Genomic DNA, 20809 nt, shown 5'->3' with positions numbered 1-20809 from the left:
CCTTCTGCACAATTTCTGGATAAATCTAATAAAGTATTTCTATCTATTTTGGAATTAAAGCCCAGAATTTCAAATTTTCTGAGGGAAAATAACAAAAGGAATTGCTATCCAAATACTTCAAGTAGGCAAAAGGCATATGGACAAAATCCTAACTTCTTTCTTTTATAAAAAAATTGAGATATAATTGACATAAAACATTATATTAGTTTCAGGCGTACAATGATTTAATATATGCATATATTGCAAAATGATCACAATAAATCTAGTTAATATCACCACAGTTACAAATTTTTCTTGTGATGAGAATTTGTAAGATCTACTCTTTTAGCAACTTTCAAATATAAAATACAGTATTATAAACTAGAGTCACCATGCTGTACATAACATCCCCAGGACTTATTTATTTTATAATTTGAAAATTTGTATCTTTTGACCACTTAATGTCTTTATTTTGTTGCTTACTTCTGTTTGTCATAAGTTTAAGTGTTCACCACAGAAAGGAAAACTTGCATAAACCCTAGGCAGATGATTAAACAAACAAAGGTAAAAACGTGGGATTAGTTACACTCAATGGAGAATGCTGGCTTTCTGGTGAACAAAATAATAGCTTAATCTCAAAATAACATAACCCAAAGTGATTCTCTTTCTTTTTTGTGATACTCTTAATTTTTAAAGCTCTCAAAACAAATCTTCATCTAAAACATTTTCCTAGTAGCATTATCAATTAGATGGCTAATAAGAAAAAATGGCTCATAGCTTCCTTTTCTACAGCCAATTAATATAAAAAGATTACTCACTAATTACCTAAATTCTCAAATAACATCCAGAGCAATATTTTTCAAATTTTACAAAAGCTCCAAGATAAATGCATTGCTTATGACATTATCGCTTTTACTATACATCTAAGAAAAAGGCACCTTGGCTATTTAAATCAAGGTTTCTTTCTGGAACATTAACAGGTTAAAAACAAAGGCAGAAAACTGTTAAAACAATATACATCAATTGTCTTGAAAACAAGGAATGCTTTGTAAGTAAGGAGGATTTTATTTTTTGCAGTCATTTTGTTTTGTTTTAAATCTTAGCCCCCAAAGTGAAGACCAGTTTTGACCTCTTTCCAATTTGTATACAACAGAGATACCATACTTGCTTTTCTCTACAATTTATAAGAATGTTAACAAGAGAATGAAATATACCGAATTCTGGGTTCTCAGAAAAAAATGTTCACTGTAGAAGAAGAATGTTTCTAAATAAATGGCCATATATGCTTCTTACATCAAGGCTTGAACCCTATGAGGCTTGCTGAACCCATCTCTGAGAATTAATTTGACTAAGAGCATTTTATTAGTTTGAAAGATTTCTTCTTGGCTTATTTTTCCCTACTTAAATAACAAATTATTACAATAACGCTGCAATAACTGATTGCCTCTTCCCAAGGAAGATATATTTTATTAAAATGTTAAGATATCCTTTTGATAGGCTAATAGCACTAAAAGATAGGGACCTGGGCAATGTCACATACCAAAAAGGTCAAAGAAATTGCAAATGACAACTACATCATTTGTCTGACGTCAAAAACAAAGACTCATTCCCCATGAATTAACAGCTCTGAATTCTAAGACTCACAGCATTCTGTTAAAGCAGAATTTGCATAAAAACACTTGATAGCAAGCACTGTTCAGGACAGAGTTGTTGCATCCAGGTAAGACTGAACAGGAATAAATCATTTAAAATTTTACCATTAAAAACTTAAAGTTTACAGTCATTAATTATGTGAGGATTTCTGTGCTGTCCCCAACTTTGTACCAACTAGGAGAAACATTTAAAAAAATATATTAATAAATCTAATGTAGAGGATTAATGTACTTTTCCAGAAGATTCTGGAAAAGGAAGAAACTGTAGACCACAAGCCTCCTTCACAACAGTAGGATGAGAATGAAAGTCACTTTCAACTACTCAGTTACTTACTCAGTGGGGCTTACCCATTCTTCCCTAACCCAGCGTTCTTCCAAACTTCTCTTCCAGCCCCCTTCCAGCAGTTTCTCCTTTCCAATATCCACCTCCAAGTTATGCTCATTTTGTGTAACCCATTCAGCAAAAATAAAAGCCTAAGAACTGAGCCAAACAAACCTCAGGAAATCTTATTAATGCATCTTGTCACAGCTATACAGTTTTTGTTTTATTCTTAATGGAATCATAATACAAACTTCTTATTTTTCAGTTTTTTCCCATTCATTTTAAAATTTACTGTCAATTTATTTATTTGAAGTAGATATTATGTCCCTTTTACAGACAAATGAGCTCAGAAGTAACTTGTCCAAAATCATAAAGCTTATAAGTGGCTGAGTCAAGATTCAAACTCAAATCTGTATTCCATAAGGCCTATATACTTTATTACCTCCTATATTTAGTTATCAAATTATACATAAATAACTTCAACCAACTTGTATGATGCAAAGAATTCCTTTTTGAAGTGGTCATATTTTTAAAAATCCACTATCTAATGTTAAAAATTCTAAGGCTATATATTGAAGATCATCTAATACCACTGTCACACTATAGTAAGAAGAAACTAAATAGGGAAAGGATTAGATCAAAACCAACAGTCTTTGCTTTGCATTATATAATTAATTCACCCCTTGTTTAAAACTGCAAGCTTCTACCTCAATAATAAATTCCTCATCAGATATAATACACATTAACCAAACCATGTAATAACTAAATTAACAGATTAAGGTATTCAGACACTCAAAGTCAAATGAAGAGTTATTAGAGCTATGCATACCAACTGGTAATACCATCATTTCAACAATATCATAATGTATCAAAAGTATCAAAGCAGTGATGCATAACCATTTCAATTTACATTCAGAATTTGGAAATATTTCCAATTAAAAATGATTTGCTTAGCAAAAGATTAACTGGAGAAGCAGAGTTTGTAGATTCTGATTTTATTCTCAATATCTTTATAATAAGCCTGTCGACCAAGTGTTACATATATTAATTGTCAGTATAAAGCAGTTATTTTCAAGTGTTCTCTTTCACACTCCGGGGATTGAGGAAAAGTAAAATTTAGCACAGGGTACAACGCCAGCTTGGGGAACAACCTGGGTATCAAGCTGCACTTGTAGGGGCTATTTTATTTTAGGTCAAAATAAATCTTCTCTGAAAACGTTTGGACCAGAAAAGGATGAAATACAGGGGATGGGAGGTAAAAAATATTCTCCATGACATACCTACCCCTAAGAAGAGTAACCATAAATGTGCCCTTGCAAGAAATTATAAGCAAATAAATACAACCACAGTAAGTCAGCCCATGGTTGTTTCTTGTTCTAGGTCTAAACCTTAATCCATCTCATGCCCTCATCACAGGTCTTTTAGAAGCTGTTATGTTATGAGGTCCAAATCTGCTTTTTTCAAATTCTTTTCTATCCTTCAATTCCCTATAGCCTTCAGCACAGGTTGAGGTTTCAAAATTCTGCTTGCTCTCTCCTGCCATCAAAACTGTACAGAAGAGACATTATTTTCTGAAGCTTAAAAAGAAGTTTTCTAAATCTCAGTTTAACCTTCTTTTAAAATCACTGTGAAGGTAAAAACTGAAGGACTCACTGGAATACTTAATTAGCTAATTAACACATTTTTACATAAATGATATTTATATTCATTAAAAAACCAAGTTGATGAATTTCTGTAAACATTAGAAAACCCAATGAGATAAGGAAAAATCTTACCAAGCATTACTATAGGACTATTTAAGGCTTCCCAAAAGGTTGTAAAATATGTAACTCATCTACAGATCAGGTAAGCATTATGTATCATAAAGAGCCTCCTTTAACAGGTACTCAATTTAAAAATATTTTTTGAAAAGCTAAATTAGAAGCCTCCACTGCAATTACTGTATCATATAAAATGGAGAAAATCAGTAAATACCTGAACTGAAGTGGCTGTTTCCTGTAAATGGCCACCAGCAACTGCTCCTTTGGAAGTTGCTAAAGGGACACTGTGCGTTTTGGAGGTTCCCGGAGTATCCGTCTTTTCATCTGTCCTATGTGACTGCCAGGCTTCCTTTCGATGATGAGATTCAGTAACCTGCTGGTCTCCAAAAGCAGCCCAAGAGCAACTATCTTTCTGCCCATCCTCAAAAGCATTCCAATCTACAACTTGGCTAAGACCAGCTGAACTGAAGTCTGCAAAATCATCAGAGTCTTGAAAAGCACTGCAGTCATCTTGACTATTTGGCACAGAGTCAAAATCTCCAAACTCACCTTCTTGCCCAGTTTTCAGTTTTGAAACAGGCTCAGTGCCTGTAGACTTCCTTGCCAACTTACATTCCTCCGATAAACTATCAGAAGTCTGTTTTCGGTCTGACTCAGTAAATACAATTTCCTCTTGGCAAGAAACAGCATTCGGATCCCCAAATTCTCCAAAGTCATCACCTGGTTCACTCAAATGTGGAAAGTGCTCTGAGGACTCTTCAAAAGTGACATCACTCATTGAATCTTGAGTACCAGTAACAAAAGGTGGAGTCGTGCCACTGGCTGTGCCAAAATCACCAAAATCATCCTCATTGGTATCGTTGCAAGTCACAAAGTCATTACTACTATCGGCATTTTTTATACTTATAGAATCATCCAAAACATTTTCTTCTGTAGGATCAATGCTGGGGCTTTGGGAATCAGTAAACTTTCTACTTTCTTCTTTGGAAGAACTGAGTTCATCATCAGCATCAAGAGTTTTAGTAGCATCCATACATAGGTCAGCACATTTAGTTGTAAATAAATCAAGTTTTCCCTCAGTTTTACATTGTTCTCTCCTACCGGCTTCTGAATTATCAGCTGAGTCTACCAAACTCGAAGGCTTTGACTGAACACCTGAATTTAAAAATTCATCCTGTTGCAATGTTGGAAGGCCTTGTTTTTCGGTACTCTTCTTCATGCTTGCTTCTGAAACGCAAACCTGATCCTCTCCATCAGTGTCTCTTTTATCATCATCAAGGCTTCTATCCAAAGATGCTTCCTTTACAGAATTCAGTTCATTGACTCTATTGATTTTATTGTTTTCCTGAATGGTTAGTGCTTCTCTATCATTTAAAACTGCACATCCTATTTCTTCTAGTTGTATCCTTTCTTTTTTGGAAAATGTGGCAAAATCTGCAAATTCCTCAGCAGGACTATGTGCACAGTCTAGATTATACTCAGTACTATGAGTGCTAAGAGGCTTTCTTCTTTTTGAATCGATTACAGCATCCAGATCATCTGTTCCCTGAGGATTTACAGTTTCCAATACTGCAAACCCATTTGTTAGAATCTCCAGACAAGGAGGCTTTTCACCATTGCAGCTCTCTAACTGCTTGTTTTGATGAACAACATTCATATCAGTTCTAAAATCTCCTGGAGAGAAAGTTTCAGGTACTCCAACATTCTGTTTCTGTTCCACTACTTTATTTAAGTCTCCTGGACTTTCTATGCCATCAACGGGAGTATCTACAGTTTTACATGAAATTATTTCTTTGCTGGTGGTAGAGAGTAAAACACTAGACTGTCCTTTCACAGGAGAAGAAAGTTCAGCAGTGATGTCCTTATCATTGCCATTTTTAATGGATTTAAAGCTTGTAAGGCCATCTACACTTTCTGAGAAATCATGAATTGGCATAAAATGGTTTGAAGGTACAAACTCTTCCTTGGGACGAGTATAATCTGGTGTATCAAAATCAACAAACCCTACACCAGAAGGGCTGACTTCTGAAAACCCACCGAATTCCCCAAATTCATCATCATCCTCATCCTCGGCTCCATTGTCTAGAGGTGGTGGGGATGAAGAGTACATTCGAATGATGTCTGGCTCCATTCTTCAGTTGCTCTCAAATAATTAATTTATACCTGGAAAAAAAAAAGATTTTTTTTTTTTGGATGAGACAGGTTACATACAACAAGATCTTTCAAAATTCTCTAAGCTACTTAAAAACAATGCAAATTTACAATGCTCTGTTTTGTATCTTTCAAACTATTTTTCTCTTAGGTGAGATTACTTTTCATAGCTATCATAAAATGCCAAAAAAAAAAAATTCTCTCTTCTAGTGTATGTTTCCAAGGGCATTGGTAGTACATTACTAAATTTGAGGATTTCAGAAAATTTCCAGAAAATTTCCAATAAACACAAAAGTACATCTACAAAATTCTCTTTTGGGGCACTTGTTCTCTTAAGCTCTCTTTCCAGTTCACTGGGGACTTGGGGCTTGCCTTATGGATTTGCATGAGTTCTTTACAAATAAAAGACATGAAAATTTCATCTCTAATAATTGCTACAAATATTTTCCTCACTTTGCTTTTCAATGTTTATTTCTGGTCCAATTTTGTTTTTGTTTTAATACACTTTATTTTTTAGAGCAGTTTTACATTCACAGCAAAATAGCAGAAGGTACGAAGATTTCCCATACATCCTGTGCCATAGCCTCCTCTACTGTGAACATCTTCCGCCAGCATGGTATATTGGTTACAATTCATGAACCATTATTACCAAAGCCCATAGTTTATATTAGGGTCACTCTTGGTGTTGTACAATCTATGGGCTCGGACAAATGTAGAATGACATGGATCCACCGTTAGAGTATCATAGAGAATAATTTCACTGCCCGAAATATCCTGTGTTCCACCTATTCGTCCCTCCCTCTCCCCCATCCCTGGCAACCACTGACCTTTTCACTGTGTCTATAGTTTTGCCTTTTCCAGAATGTCATATAATTGGAATCTTACAGTATGTGGCCTGTACATACTGTATGGATTGGCTTCCTTCACATTGTAATATACATCTAAGGTTCCTCCATGTCTTTTCATGGATTGATAGCTCATTTCTTTTGAGCATGAAATAATAAATATTCCATTGTCTGAATGTACCAGTTTAATTTTTTTTTATAACTTTCAATTTTGAAATCATTTAGGACTCACAGAAAGTTGCAAAAAGAGTTATCATGTATATTCCACAGTTTTCCCTAATAATATTGTAAATACCAATAGTTACATGATCAAACCAGGAAACTGACATCAGTAAGTACAACACTAATAACTCTGCAACAGGCCTTGTTTAAATTTCACCCGTTTTTTTTTTTTTGTGTGTGTGTGTGTGTAGTTCTATGAATTTTTATCACAAGTAGATTAGATTTGAGTAATCATCACCACAATTGGGATACGAACTGCTGCAAAAACAGTTCAATAATATTCATCAATATAAAGTAACTCCCTCGTGTTATTCCTTAACAGTCACATCCTTCCCTAAACCCTAACTCTTGGCAACCACTGATCTAGTCTCCATCATTATAATTTTGCTACTTCAAGAGTGTTGTATAAACGGAATCATACAATATGAAACACTTTGAAGTTGGCTTTTTCAGTCAGCTTACTACCCTAGAGATCCATTCACGTTGTTGCATGTATCAATAGTTCATTCCTTTTTATTGCTAAGTAGCATTCCATTGTAAAGATGTACCACAGTTTATCCATTCACTCCATATAGGACATTTGAGCTGTTTTCTGTATTTCACAATAGCAAATAATTGCTATGAACATTTATGTACGTACAGATTGTTATGTGAACAAGCGTTTTCATTTCTCTACATAAATACCCAGGAGTGCAAATGCTGGGTCATATGGTAAGTGTATGTTTAACTTTATAAGAAACTGCCAAACTGCTTTCCCAAATTGATTTTTAAGGGGTCAAATCAACTGATAAGGATCATTAGTAATTTTCTTCATTATTTTGCTATAAGACTGAGATTTAATAGTATTCACTTTTATTTTCTTTTTAGATCAGTTCTTTAACATTTAATTTTTAATACTTCTAGAAGTTACTTTAGTGTATGATCTAAAACAAGGGTATAAGGGCCAGCTGAGTGGCTCAGTTGGTTAAGAGAGTGAGCTCTGAGCAACAGGGTTGCTGGTTCGAGTCCCACATGGGCCAGTGAGCTGCGCCCGAGCTGAGCTGGTGAGAGCGCGTGCTCTTAGCAGCAAGGTTGCCAGTTCTACACCAGTATGGGATGGTGGACTACGCCCCCCTGCAACTAGATTGAAAGCTGCGACTGGACTTAGAGCTGAGCTTGAGCCCTCCACAACCAAGACTGAAGGACAACAACTTGACTTGGAGCTGATGGGTTCTGGAAAAATACAATGTTCCTCTTCCGCAATCCCAACACTGTTGCTCTCCCCAATTCCCCACTTAAAAAAAAAAATCTTATAAAGAGTAAATAAAAAATAAAACAAAGGTCTAAGTAAAAAATTTTTTTCTAAATAGCCAAGCAATTATCATAATCCCATTTATAGAATAATCTTTCCCATACCCATTAGTTTATCGTATCTTCTTTTTTTATACATTTAATTCTTAAATGGAATCTATGTCTGGGTTATTCTGTTCCTCTGTACTAAATAGTCAAAAGTGCCACCAGGCAGATTATTAACATTAAAAGCAAAGAGAGGATGGGCCGGCTGCGTGGCGCGATGGTTAAGAACTGGCTTGGGATGCGCGAGGGCCCCGGTTCAGATCCCACATGAGGGCCAGTGACACTGCCCTCCACAGCTAAGATGCTGAACAACAGCTCAAACTGGAGCTGGGCTGTCGTGAGTTGCCGGCGACGGTGAAGGCTGTAGCCCCTGTGGCAGTGGGCTGCCATGGGCTACCGTGTGTAGCCAGCAGCCAGCGTGAGCGGCCAGCAGCCGCCGTGAGCGGCCGTCCAGAAGCCGGCGACTGATCTGCCTCACCCGGGAAGAGCGCAATGATGGTGCCAACTTGGGCCAGTGAAGCAACGTCCTCCACAACTAGACTGAAGAACAAAATGACAGCAACTTGTCTGTTCCCCTTCCCCCAATTCCCCAGCACTGTTCCCATCCCCCCAATTCCCCAATAAAAATCTTAAAAAAAAAAAAAAAGCAAAGAGAGGATTAACAACAGAAGTCCTAAAATAAAATCAGCCCCAAAACAATGAATTGATAGTTCCTGCAATTTATAGTTGCGAAATTAGACACATAAAGAAAATGTTGACTACAAAATTCAACCAATTTTGTAAGCTAAAAAGAAAAAAATCACTTTCTTCCAATTCTCAGAATAAAGTTTCATAATATCTTCCAGTTTTAGGGAGAAGGTATCTTAAAAAACATATTAATTTAGAGATAAGGAAAACGGGGCCTACTGGTGATCAACTTTGCCAAAGGTTATACAGCTGGTTAGTAGAAAATGGCTCCAGAATTTTGAAAAGGATCTTTGAGGTCTATGACTGGTCAGTTGCTGAGAGTTACTTGAAAGAAATGAGCAAGTCAGGTGAAAAGAGACCCCATTGCAATACATCTACTTTAAATTGTGTGTTTTATGAAATCAGCATCATAAAGAAGAAAACAACTGCTTTAGTTCTTTTTTTTTTTTATACTTTATTTTATTAAAAAAAATTTTTTTTTAGCTGAGCCATCCTGCCACCTTTTGGCAGCTCAGTGGCAGCTCAGCTCTGGCCAGGCATCGAACCACTGTTGCTCAGAGCTTGCACTCTTGAGCGAGCTCTTAACCATCTGAGCCCCTTGCTTTAGTTCTGAGATATGTTCTTTTCTGCTGCTGATTTAAAGAGAAAAGGAAAAAAAACAGTAAAAGATACACATAAACCCTATTTTCTTCCCTTAGAGTCCTGATAACCCCTTGTAATGTTTAGTGTACAAGGTAACTTGACTTCTAACAGCTTCCCTGTAATTATGAAGCTCCTATTTTTGAAAAGACATTCTCTGCTAATGAGTGTGGAGAAATGGACACTTGCACACACATACTGCTGGTGAGTGTGTAAATTGCTGTGAAGTTTCCAGAAGGCAATCTGCCTATACTGTACAAACTCTTTACAAAAAAAGTAAAACAAAATGCTCCAAAGGAATTAAACAAATTATGCTATATCCTTACAATACAATAGCATACTATGTATCCATTAATACCATGATTTCTTCTTTTAAATTAAAAGCATTCATAATTATGGGAACACATCAAAAGGACACAAAAGCCAGCTCCAAGTAGCTCCAAGTGGTTAAACCATGCACAACTTGAGCATCAAAATAAAGATAATAACTGATTATAATCCACTGAATAAAATAATAAACTATCAGTCCTCATAGATATAAACATGTAAGTGAATAAGCTGAAAGCTAGATGAGGAACAGGATATTGCATACCTCCCCACAACATACTTAATTACAAAGGAAAAAGGGTAACTTTATAGTGGTGAAGCCTGACACTTAATCAAGTGATCAAAGTGAACATCATTAGCATGGGAATATCGAAATCATGCATCACCTGGTAAGATGCAATGAGAACACAGGATCACGTCTGGAATATTCCTGTCAAAAATACATAACGTGAATTGATTCATAATGAAACTTCGGACAAACTCAAATTGAGACAATCTACAAAACAATGGGCCTGTAATCTTCAAAAGCACCAATGTCATTAAAGCTAAGGAAAAACTGAAGAACTGTTCCAGATGGAAAATGTCTAAAGAGACATGGCAAGTAAACGCAGACTGCTTCCCTTCTCTATAAAGGTCATTATTGGGACGTTTATGAAACTTGCATACAGTCCAAGGATCACATAGCAGCAATGTATTGATGACAGTTTCTTGATTTTGATGGTAGTATCGTGGTTACATAAGAAAACGTCCTTGGTTGTAGGAAATACACACTAAAATCTTTGGGAGAGATGGGGCTTTGGGTTTGTAAGAGTCTCAAAATTGTTCCAAAAAAAAACTTGTTTGTGCTGAACTTGAAACGTTTTATGTTTGTGCTTGTTTCAAAATGAAACAAATTAAAAACATTCAAGAAAATTTATGTTTGCATTTAAATATGCATGTTTTACAATAAACATGTGTTACTTATACAATAACAGTACCTTACTTTAATTGTGGCAAAATATATATAACATGAAGTTTACCATTTTAACCATTTTTAAGTGTATAGTTCAGTGGCACTAAGTATATTCACATTGCTGTTCAATCATTATAACCGTCCATCTCTAGAGCTTATTTTTATCTTCCAAAATATCTTCTGTACCCATTAAACAATAACAGCCCCCCCTTCCCCAGCTTCTGCAACCACCATTCTGCTTTGTCTCTGAATTTGACTACTCTAGGTACTTCATATAAGTGGAATCATATAGCATCTATCCTTTTATGACTGGCTTATTTCACTTAGCATAATGTCCTCAAGGTTCATAAATGTTGAAGTGTGTGTCAGAATTTCACCCTTTTTAAGGCTGAATGTTATTCCATTGTATGTATACAAGCTATCATCTATTGGTGGATAGTTGGGCTGCTTCTACCTTTTGGCTATTGTGACTAATGCTGCTATGAACATGGGTATACAACATAACTAATTTTTTTTTTTTAAAGATTTTTATTGGGGAATTGGGGGAAGGGGAACAGATAAGTTGCTGTCCTTTTGTTCTTCAGTCTAGTTGTGGAGGACGTTGCTTCACTGGCCCAAGTTGGCACCATCATTGCACTCTTCCCAGGTGAGGCAGATCTGTCGCCGGCTTCTGGACAGCCACTCACTGTGGCTGTTGGCCGCTCACGCTGGCTGCTGGCTACACACGGTAGCCCATGGTAACCCACTGCAGCAGGGGCTGCAGCCTATGCCTTCGCCGGCGACTCAAGGCAGCCCAGCTCCAGGTTGAGCTGTTGTTCAGCATCTTAGCTGTAGAGGGCAGTGTCACTGGTCCACATATGTGGGATCTGAACCGGGACACTCTGGCGTCCCAAGCCAGCTCTCAACCACTCGGCCGGCCCGTAACTAATTTTTTTAACTTTTTATTCTGAAATACTAATAGACTGACAGAAAGTTGCAAAAATAGGTAGTCCTATGCACCCTTCACCCAGCTCCCCCTAATGGAGGCATCTTATATAGCTCTAATACTATAGGAAAACTGAAAATTGACCTTATTGGTACATTACTATTAACTAGACTGTAGACATTCAGTGATCATCATTAAAAACAAACAAAAAAACAAATTTGCATTCATTTGTGTTTGTGTGTAGTTCTGTTCAATTTATCCCATGTACAGATCTGTGTAACTACCACCACTATCAGGATAGAGAACTGCTCCTATTCTCCCACCCCATCACTGTCCCTGGGTAACCTAATCTGTTCTCCATCTCCATAGTTTTGTCATTTTAAGAGTGTTATGTAAATAGAATCATACAGTATGTAACATTTTGAGGTTAACTTTTTAAGGTCCATTTGGTTGTTGCATGTATCGATAGGTCAATCATTTGTATTGTTGAGTAGTATTCTACTGTACAGATGTACCAGTTCGTTCAACCACTCATCAACTAAAAGTTATACAGATATTTCCAGTATTTTATTATTATAAATAGCATATACTGGGGTGCCAAAAAATGTATACACATGACTTGTATTCATCTTTTGTTATCGATATATATTGAGTATTACAATTTTAATAGTTTTCCTTTCTTAAAATATGAATACATTTTTTGCACCCTCTGTATACTACATTAATAATACATATACTAATAGTATATTTAACTAGTATATATAATAAAAATGATAAGAACATTTATGTACAGGTTTTTGTGCGAACATAAGTTCTTGTTTTTCTGGGTTAAATGCCTGGGAGTGTGATTACTGGGTCCTATGGTAGGTGCCTGTTTGGTTTTGTAAAAAACTGCCAAACTATTTTCCAGAGTCTGTATCATTTTGCATTCCCATAATACTGTATTTTTGAAGAACTATCTGTGGTATTTTTAGTAGAATCTGTTCATGGTTAACCTACTGCTTTTTCTAATACTTTTCATTGTTTGAAAAATAAAATATTTTTTTGGTTTTAGGCCTATTTTAAACTTGGATGTCATGACAAATACAAAGATCTGAATCAGGAACTTTGTGACCCAACCAACAACACAGAAAGTAGTTTTTCTCCCTCTGGGTGCAACAGGCGCTATTAGCCTCCAGGACTACGAACATTTCCATATTTCTCAAAACCGTGTCACCTATTGATGGGAAGAATTCGGCCTCACGTTCCCCTTCAGTAGGTCTTGGCTCTGGCCCAACTCACCCTTTAGAAACCTAAGACAGCACCACTCCCAAGTTTCAGCCAAGAATGCCAAATACCCAGTGTGGAGGAGGCCTGAAACTTTCTAGAAAATTCTTTGGTATCCAGACCTATTCAGTAAAATTTGTTCATTGCAGTATTATGTGTATAATGAATTTACCTATTAAGTTTCACTGAGACAAATCTACTTTTTTTCCACACAGAAAATATGATCTTTAAATAGCTATTCCTACTTAACAGGAAAAAGAAAAGGGGATAGATGAGCTACTTTAATACTGTGCCTGGCACACAGCAATCTCAATAAATGTTTCTTTATCCTTCTTAATGAACTATTTACTCCATGCCACAAGGAGTCCTGTAATTTCTTTATAACCTGATCAAGCACATGCGTGTGTGCATACATTGTGTGCGTGTGTGTGTGTGTTGGGGGGGGTATGTGTTCAACTTGCTATTTTTATGACTGGTTATTCTAAGACTTATTATAGGGGAGTAAATAACTAATGGGGATATCCAGAAAAGAATCAAGCCATAGTATACACAAATAGACAAGAGGCTCTCATGATTGAGTAGTAATGGAATATCTTAAAGGTAGTCAGAGAGTGGAGATAAGAGAATTTCATGTAGACCTCCTGTACTTCGGAGATTTGTCCATGGGAAATCACATCCTTATAGAGAGACTGGGGTACAATATAGCCTTTTTAACAAATGGTGCTGGATGGATATTCACACAGGGGGAAAAAAATCTATCTAAAATATTACACAGAAATCAGCTCCAGATAAGATTGTAGGCCTACATGTGAAAGGTAAAACAATCAACCTTCTAGAAGATAATTTCAGAGATTATGTTCATGACCTTAGGGGAAGCAAGATATTTTAAACAAGAAAAAGAAAGCACTAATCATAAAATAAATATTGATAAACTGGACTTCGTTAAGATTAAAAACTTGTGTTCATCAAAAGAAAAACATTAAGAGAGTGAAAAGGCAGGCACTGCCTGGGAGATTTGTAATACATACAAGGTCGGACAATTAAGTTCTATGTTGCTAACCTTTACTGATATCAGGCGGATTATTCATTACGAATTTGTAACAACTGGACAAACAGTTAACCAAGTTTACTATTTGGAAGTGCTGAAAAGGCTGAAAAACTTAGACGACCTAAACTTTTTGCCAACAGTTCATGGCTCTTTCATCACGACAATGCACTAGCTCATACAACACTGTGAGGGAGTTTTGAGCCAGTAAACAAATAACTGCATTGGAACACCATCCCTATTCACCTTGATCTGGCCCCCAATGACTTCTTTCTTTACCAGAAGATAAAGGAAATGTTGAAAGGAAGACATTTTGATGACATTCAGGACATCAACAGTAATTTGGGGATAGCCCTGATGGCCATTCCAGAAAAAGAGCTCCAAAATTGCTTTGAAGGGTGAACTTAGGCACTGGCATCGGTGCATAGCTTCCCAAGGGGGGTACTTCGAAGGTGACCATAATGATATTCAGCAATGAGGTATGTAGCACTTTTTCTAGGATGAGTTTGTGAACTTAATTGTCAGACCTCGTATAACTGTCAAAGTACTCATATCCAGAATATGTAAAAAATTCCTACAAATCAATACAAGACAACCCAATAAAAAATGACTAAAATATATGAACAGGAATTTCACAAAAGAGGATATCCAAAGGCCAATAAGCACATGAAAAGTTATCAGGGAAATGCACGTTAAAACCATAATAAGACACCCCTACACACTCGCCAGAATGGTTAAAATGAAAACAATTTTAACCACAGCCACTGAGGGCAAAGATGAGGAGTAACTGGGATTCTCACAGTTTAATGGTGGGAGTGTAAACTAGTATACACGTTTGGAGAACTTTGGCAGTATCTACTAGAACTGTACCACGTATATAGCCCACAAAAGTGAGGACATATATGCACTGAAAGACATGCACACAACTGTTCATGACAACTTCATTCTTAGCTGAAAATAACCCAAATGTCCATCAACTGGAGAATGGTTAAAATAAACCACGGTATATACAATGAGATACATGGCAATGAAATGAATTCTTACTATAGGAAACAACATGGATGACTATCACAGACATAATGTGTGAAAAAAGACAGATGAACACACACATATACACTTCTATGTATGTTCCATTTCTATGAAGTTCAAAACAAGCAAAACTAATATATAGTGGTAATTCAGAAAAGTAGCTACCTAAAGGGGGTCAAGTACTGACTGGAAGGGGACAAAGAAGAGCCTGCTGGATGCTAATAATGTTATTATCTCTTGACCTGGGTAGTAGTTACACAGGCACATACATTTGTAAAAATTCATCCTGCCGTACACTTAAGATGTGTGTGTTTTGCTGTATATATGCTATACATCAATAAAAACCAAAAAAGTGTTTCTCAGAAAATCAACATACTTAAACTAACAGCAATTACATTACAAGTTAATGAATATGTGGCCATAGTTACAAATATACCATTCTATTAAAAAAGGTTGCTTATTTACACCTTGCCTTATTTTGGGATTTAAGGCAATATACATTTGTCTGAAGTGGTAGTATGGTATGGGGGAAAGATCATGGACTCAGAGTCAGGTAGAGCCTAAGTTCAGACTCCATTTTCACCATTTACTTATTATGTGAGTTTGCCCTCTCTGAGCTTCAGTTTCCTATTTATAAAAAGGGGCTAGCAGTTAAATGTTGTGAGAATTACAAAAAATAAGACTTTCAGTACCTGGTATATTCTGCATACTCAGCAAGTTATGAACTACCATGACATTTTAACTTTCACCAACCAAGTCTGTGGCTCAAATCATAATCTACCCTTAACAAAATCTAAGCCAAGGTTTGCTTAGTTGGTACATTCATATGACTCTGCATATACTTAAAAGGTCACTAAAAGTCATTTAAGAAAAATATTACTAACCATACTAAAGATACATGAAGTTGACTTTATTGTTAATTTCTATAACCAATCCCTAGAAACAGGAAACAATGCCTAAGGTTGAAGGACTGAGACCATAACATCTAAACCAACTCAAGGGACCAGTCTGTTAAAAGACCAATGTTTTGAGGTGGAACCAGATAATGCAACCCAGAAGTTCTTACCAGTACCTTGAAGTAAACTGGCTGTGTGGGTCTTATCCAGACAATAAGGATAAAGGCTTCTAAGAAGGCACCTGGCTGGGATGGCAAGGAGTCTACATATTGTTCTACGACATACAGGCCCTCTAGGAATCTCCGAAAACCAAACATTGAAGAGTTCCTTCCAGACAAGCTAAAAACTCACCAGAGAAACTCCCATCTTTTTTATGGAGCACCAACCCAACAGCATCAATGTGTATATCAATTTTCAAGACCAGATAAACATACCTAGGTTACACAATCCAGCTTTACTGAGGACCCTTCACTCCAAACCTATCTTTATAGGGACTGGGAGGGTGTTTGTGTGTGGTTGAGAACACAAGCAGGGAGGATGTTGCTAAGAAAAGGGAAAAGACAACTGTATCTAAAGTTATGCTACCGATGTAAACAGTACAAATCACACAAGCTAGGTTTATTTAAAGGCTCACAGAAGAAATTGCTACCTTTTTAACATTATGTCTGAGGTTTATAATTAGTCATTGTTAAAAAAAAAAAAGAAAAATTGCATGAAAATGTTACATAAGCCATTATCATCAATTTGCATTACAAACGTCTGCTATTGCAGTAGTTCAAATTATTCAAATCTTTACTGTAATATCCTCAAGAGAGTTTTAAGATACTATCAAAATGTACTGTCAATGAATCTCTCCAGCCTACATTCCTTGCTTAAGAATTATTTTGTCATAAAAAAACAGAAGAGCCCTTTGCCTGAGGCATATTAAGATTTGGATTTTAGTTAACTTCTTGGTTTTCAATACATCTAGAGATGACTTGAACCATGTCGAAAAGGTTTTCATGTCTCTAAAATTTAAAATCTACAAATATGGTAATTTTTATTTTCCCTTTTTGAGTGCTTTGTCCTCAGCATATTAGCTCAATGGTGGCCAAAACAACAGGGAGAGCCCCCAAAAGTAGATGCTTTTTAGTAAAGAATTGAGAAAGGTTTTATTGTTTGTTTTTAGGACTAACATCCTCCCCTTCAACATAGGCTGCAAACTATAAGGCTACTAACCAAACTTCCACAATCCCAAAGCTGAATATTTTTAAGAGATCTCATAATCCCTTTGACTTGCCAACTTAAAAATAAAAGCTCAAGACATCATAGCTATCAACTGTATCAATATGTCATTATGCCCTCAGCTGCATAATAATATGCAGTATTACTTAAAACATTTGTTGCAAAATAGTATATTCCATGTGCATTCATTCTCTGCTTACACCAATAACAAGTTAATATTTATTCAGCGCTTACTATGTGTCGATACTATGTATCTAAAAAGGCATTCACGAATTATCTCATTTATTCCTCACACTAGCTATGAGGTAGGAATTATTATCATCATTTTACAGATGAAGAAATAAAAGCTTAAAGAAGTTAAAGAAAAAGCTCATGGTAGTATAATTAGTAAGTGGTGAATCAGTTACAAGCTAATAAAATATTTGAAAACTGTCTAACTGCAGATATAATGGACAGCAAATGTTAGAATTAAAGAGTCCTTTCTAAAATGTTTCTGAGCTGCTCAGAAAAAGGTTTCTAAAACTTCCACAAAAATTTGGAAGGAGTAAAAAAAAAGGCTTACAAACTAAGATGAAGAAAGTATAACCAGCAAAACTGCCAAAAGGTGACTCTATTTCAATATTAATGTATATAGTGGTAATAATGTGGTAAACAATGAAAATACACAGCAAAATATCTTTATACCTACACTCATCAGCCTCAAAATGCTAGACTGCCAAAAGTGACAACCAAATTTTCTGTCTTCCTGGTTTTTATGTCAATAAGGGTGATTCATAAAAGTACAAATATCATATACATAATGTAAATGACAACATGAGCAGCAACACATTCACTCTCCAATGAATCTTGCTAAACAGCTATAAGAGATCATTTTATAGAAGCTAATTTTCAAAAATTCCTAAAAGCGAGCTTTTCTTTTTTTTTCTTTCTTTTTTTTTCAGCTGAGCCATCCCACCACCTGTTGGTAGCTCAGCGGCTGCTCAGCTCGGGCCGGGACTCGAACCACTGTTGCTCAGAGCTCAAACTCTTGAGCGAGCTCTTAACCAACTGAGCCACTCAGCCAGCCCCAAGAGCGAGCTTTTCTTTTACTGTATTATTTGATTCTTCTATGCAAATCCACAAGCCATGAAACCTGAGTTTGAAGTTTCACAGTAAAAATTAAACAAGATTAAAACATTAAAAATTGTTTTACCTTTAACTTGTCATAGCAACTGTCCATATTTGAGAGTTTACTAGCTATTTTTCTCAAAAGGTACTTCTAACTGAAATCAAATAAACAACCTTGGATAACTGTTAATAACAAAGGCAACAGAACAGAAGCAGCAGCAAGGATAGAAGCATTAGCCCTTGGAGAACAGTTTTTCCCCCCAGGACTGTCTGTTCTTATCATATTGTTGCAGAATAAATTACCTACTCTAATTTTCCATCCTAATATTCCAGAAACTTTACAATCTAAAAGCAGGAACTACTTTAATTTCATGGCCCTTCACTAAAATCTTGCTTACATATACAATATTGTCTACAGATAACCCCTGGACATTCTGTTTTCTTTCTCAATTGCTTGCTCTGGGGGCTCTCTGAATTTCTCCCACTACTGATGCTTTCTCATCAGCCTGTACATGTTCAAGACTCTTGCATCTTCAAACAAATCAGAGCAAAACAAAACAAAGCCCGCCCTTCCCAGCACTTCTAGCTCTCCTCCTCCTCCTATCAAGCTTCTTGAAAGGGCCTTGTCTATTCACTATCTCCACTTCCTAACCCACTCACTCTGCAACCCAGCACAATCTGTCTTCCATCCTACCATTCCACTGAAGCTGCTCTTGCAAGAGTTACTTTACTTGAGCTCAGAAAACTGGAAATGTTGTGCAGGCATAGGCCTCTGTTGTTGAGCACACATCCTCAGGGCCTGGCTCTCAGTAGGAACTGAATACATTACTGCATTATTGTTCTTGCTGGGGCATTTATTCCACTCACCACTTTTGAACTGATTCCTCCTCCACCCACCTACCAGATTTCTATAACCCTAGCTCTGGTCTCCTAGTGCTCCACCAAATAAGTTAGGAAATATCTAAGTTCAATCTAGGTGAGTAAGTGTGATCTGAGAGAGGCTGGCCTGAAATGTGACACATGAGAAAGAAAATAAACCCAGTCGTTTTTTGTTGCAACATGTCTGAAGGAAGACTATATTGAGAGGGGTAGTGCTCACTCACATGCAAGCTAGGAAAAAAAAAACACCTAAAGGACAAAAATTTGTTCAGGTATTTTTAACAGATCAGCTAATACAAATATCTGCTTTGATTTGAGGCAGTTTCTCAGCATAAGTGGACGTGTCAGCTGGTGTCACCAGAGCATGATGCTACTTTGGACAGTCCCTTGGCTCTTGTTCTCTACTCCCAGCAACTTTCTTTAGTTCTTCATGTAAATTTTCCCACAGCTTTTGAAATCAGTCAACATGAATAGCTGACATGCTTTGAAAGAAATTTCTTGCTGTAAAGTTTTAAATGAGCATTCTGGCCAAGACTGATGAGTTAAACCTGAAGTGCCCAGGGAATTTGTGGGTGGGGAAAGAACACCTACTTTGTGGACTTTCAAAACTAAAGACAGCACTTTCGTCTGTAACTAAAATAGGTACACCTTGGCAGGTGCTTGGCAGCTGCCCTTCCTCTGACAGTGCTACTCTCTATATTATAAACACCAACTGTGACAGCAACTTACCTTTCAGAGAAAAAAAGCATCTAGTCAAAGTTATAAAACTGCAACCAAACACAGTTAGAATTCAATTATCTGAGGTAATGAGAAAGGAAGCAATGACCTCGATAACCTAAAACTCACAAATTTTGCCTTAAAATATGACCTATGTAACACATTTACCTCACAATGTCTTTGACAAGTGCTATTAGTTTTACTTTAATTTGTTCCTTGACCACCCACCAATTGAGAAAAAGGTGACCTAGAGATGTGAGGAACATAAGGAAACCAGACAATGACCCAGGCTTAAAAATAGTCATTAATTATCCACATATAAGAGCATATAATAATGACATTCTTGGGGCAAATTAACATAAAAACAAAAGCTTTGTATGGTTGAAAAATCAAATATAAACACATTCCAAAATAGTGCTCATGATAGTATGTGTGTGGTATACACAGGTAATGCCACAAGTGGGCGTACCTGTGCCAATAACTTCATGGAAACTATGGAAAGAATTCCCATGGCAAACAGATTTCTAGCTGGTTGACCTTTTAATGGTGTTATTGCTTGGTTTAAAGTTTTACTTTCTCTTGAGAGGCAGGAAGGCTAAAGGGTAAAAAGAAGAAAAAAACAGGTAACATTTATTATTTGCAATGCACTATTATACCTTTGATTAGAAATTATTTGAGAATTAACCTGTCATTTAAAGCAGAATTTTTCAAATTCCCCCCCCCATAACCCACAGAATAAACACATTTTGCATGATGACCCAACATATACATACATGCATTTAAGAAACATGTCACCAAACAACATTTACCCTTACTCTTTGTCTACTCTTGATATTTTTAGTTCTATTTC

At 36.3% G+C, this 20809-nt stretch overlaps 1 protein-coding gene across 5 annotated transcripts in view; it reads right to left on the bottom strand.

Moving 5' to 3' along the window:
- The window catches only part of AFTPH (aftiphilin), a 51266-nt gene extending 30728 nt beyond the window's left edge, over positions 1-20538 (bottom strand). For 2 of the 5 annotated variants that reach the window (XM_019635427.1, XM_019635418.1), the window contains exons 1-2: positions 20429-20538; positions 3928-5876 (exon numbers count right to left, since the gene is read on the bottom strand). In XM_019635427.1, coding sequence (XP_019490972.1) covers positions 3928-5844 — 1917 coding nt within the window. In that variant the 5' untranslated portion in view covers positions 5845-5876; positions 20429-20538. Of the gene's footprint in view, positions 1-3927; positions 5877-10305; positions 10329-20428 lie in introns of those variants that run through there. The other 3 variants (XM_019635394.1, XM_019635410.1, XM_019635401.1) reach the window with 3 other exon arrangements.
- Between the last annotated feature and the right edge of the window lie 271 nt (positions 20539-20809).

This window comes from Hipposideros armiger, unplaced genomic scaffold, assembly GCF_001890085.2.
Source record: "Hipposideros armiger isolate ML-2016 unplaced genomic scaffold, ASM189008v1 scaffold_2, whole genome shotgun sequence".
In the NCBI taxonomy this organism is placed as follows: domain Eukaryota; kingdom Metazoa; phylum Chordata; class Mammalia; order Chiroptera; family Hipposideridae; genus Hipposideros; species Hipposideros armiger.
The sequence above is the reverse complement of the archived record's forward strand: the minus strand, read 5'-3'. Positions and strand labels throughout refer to the sequence as shown.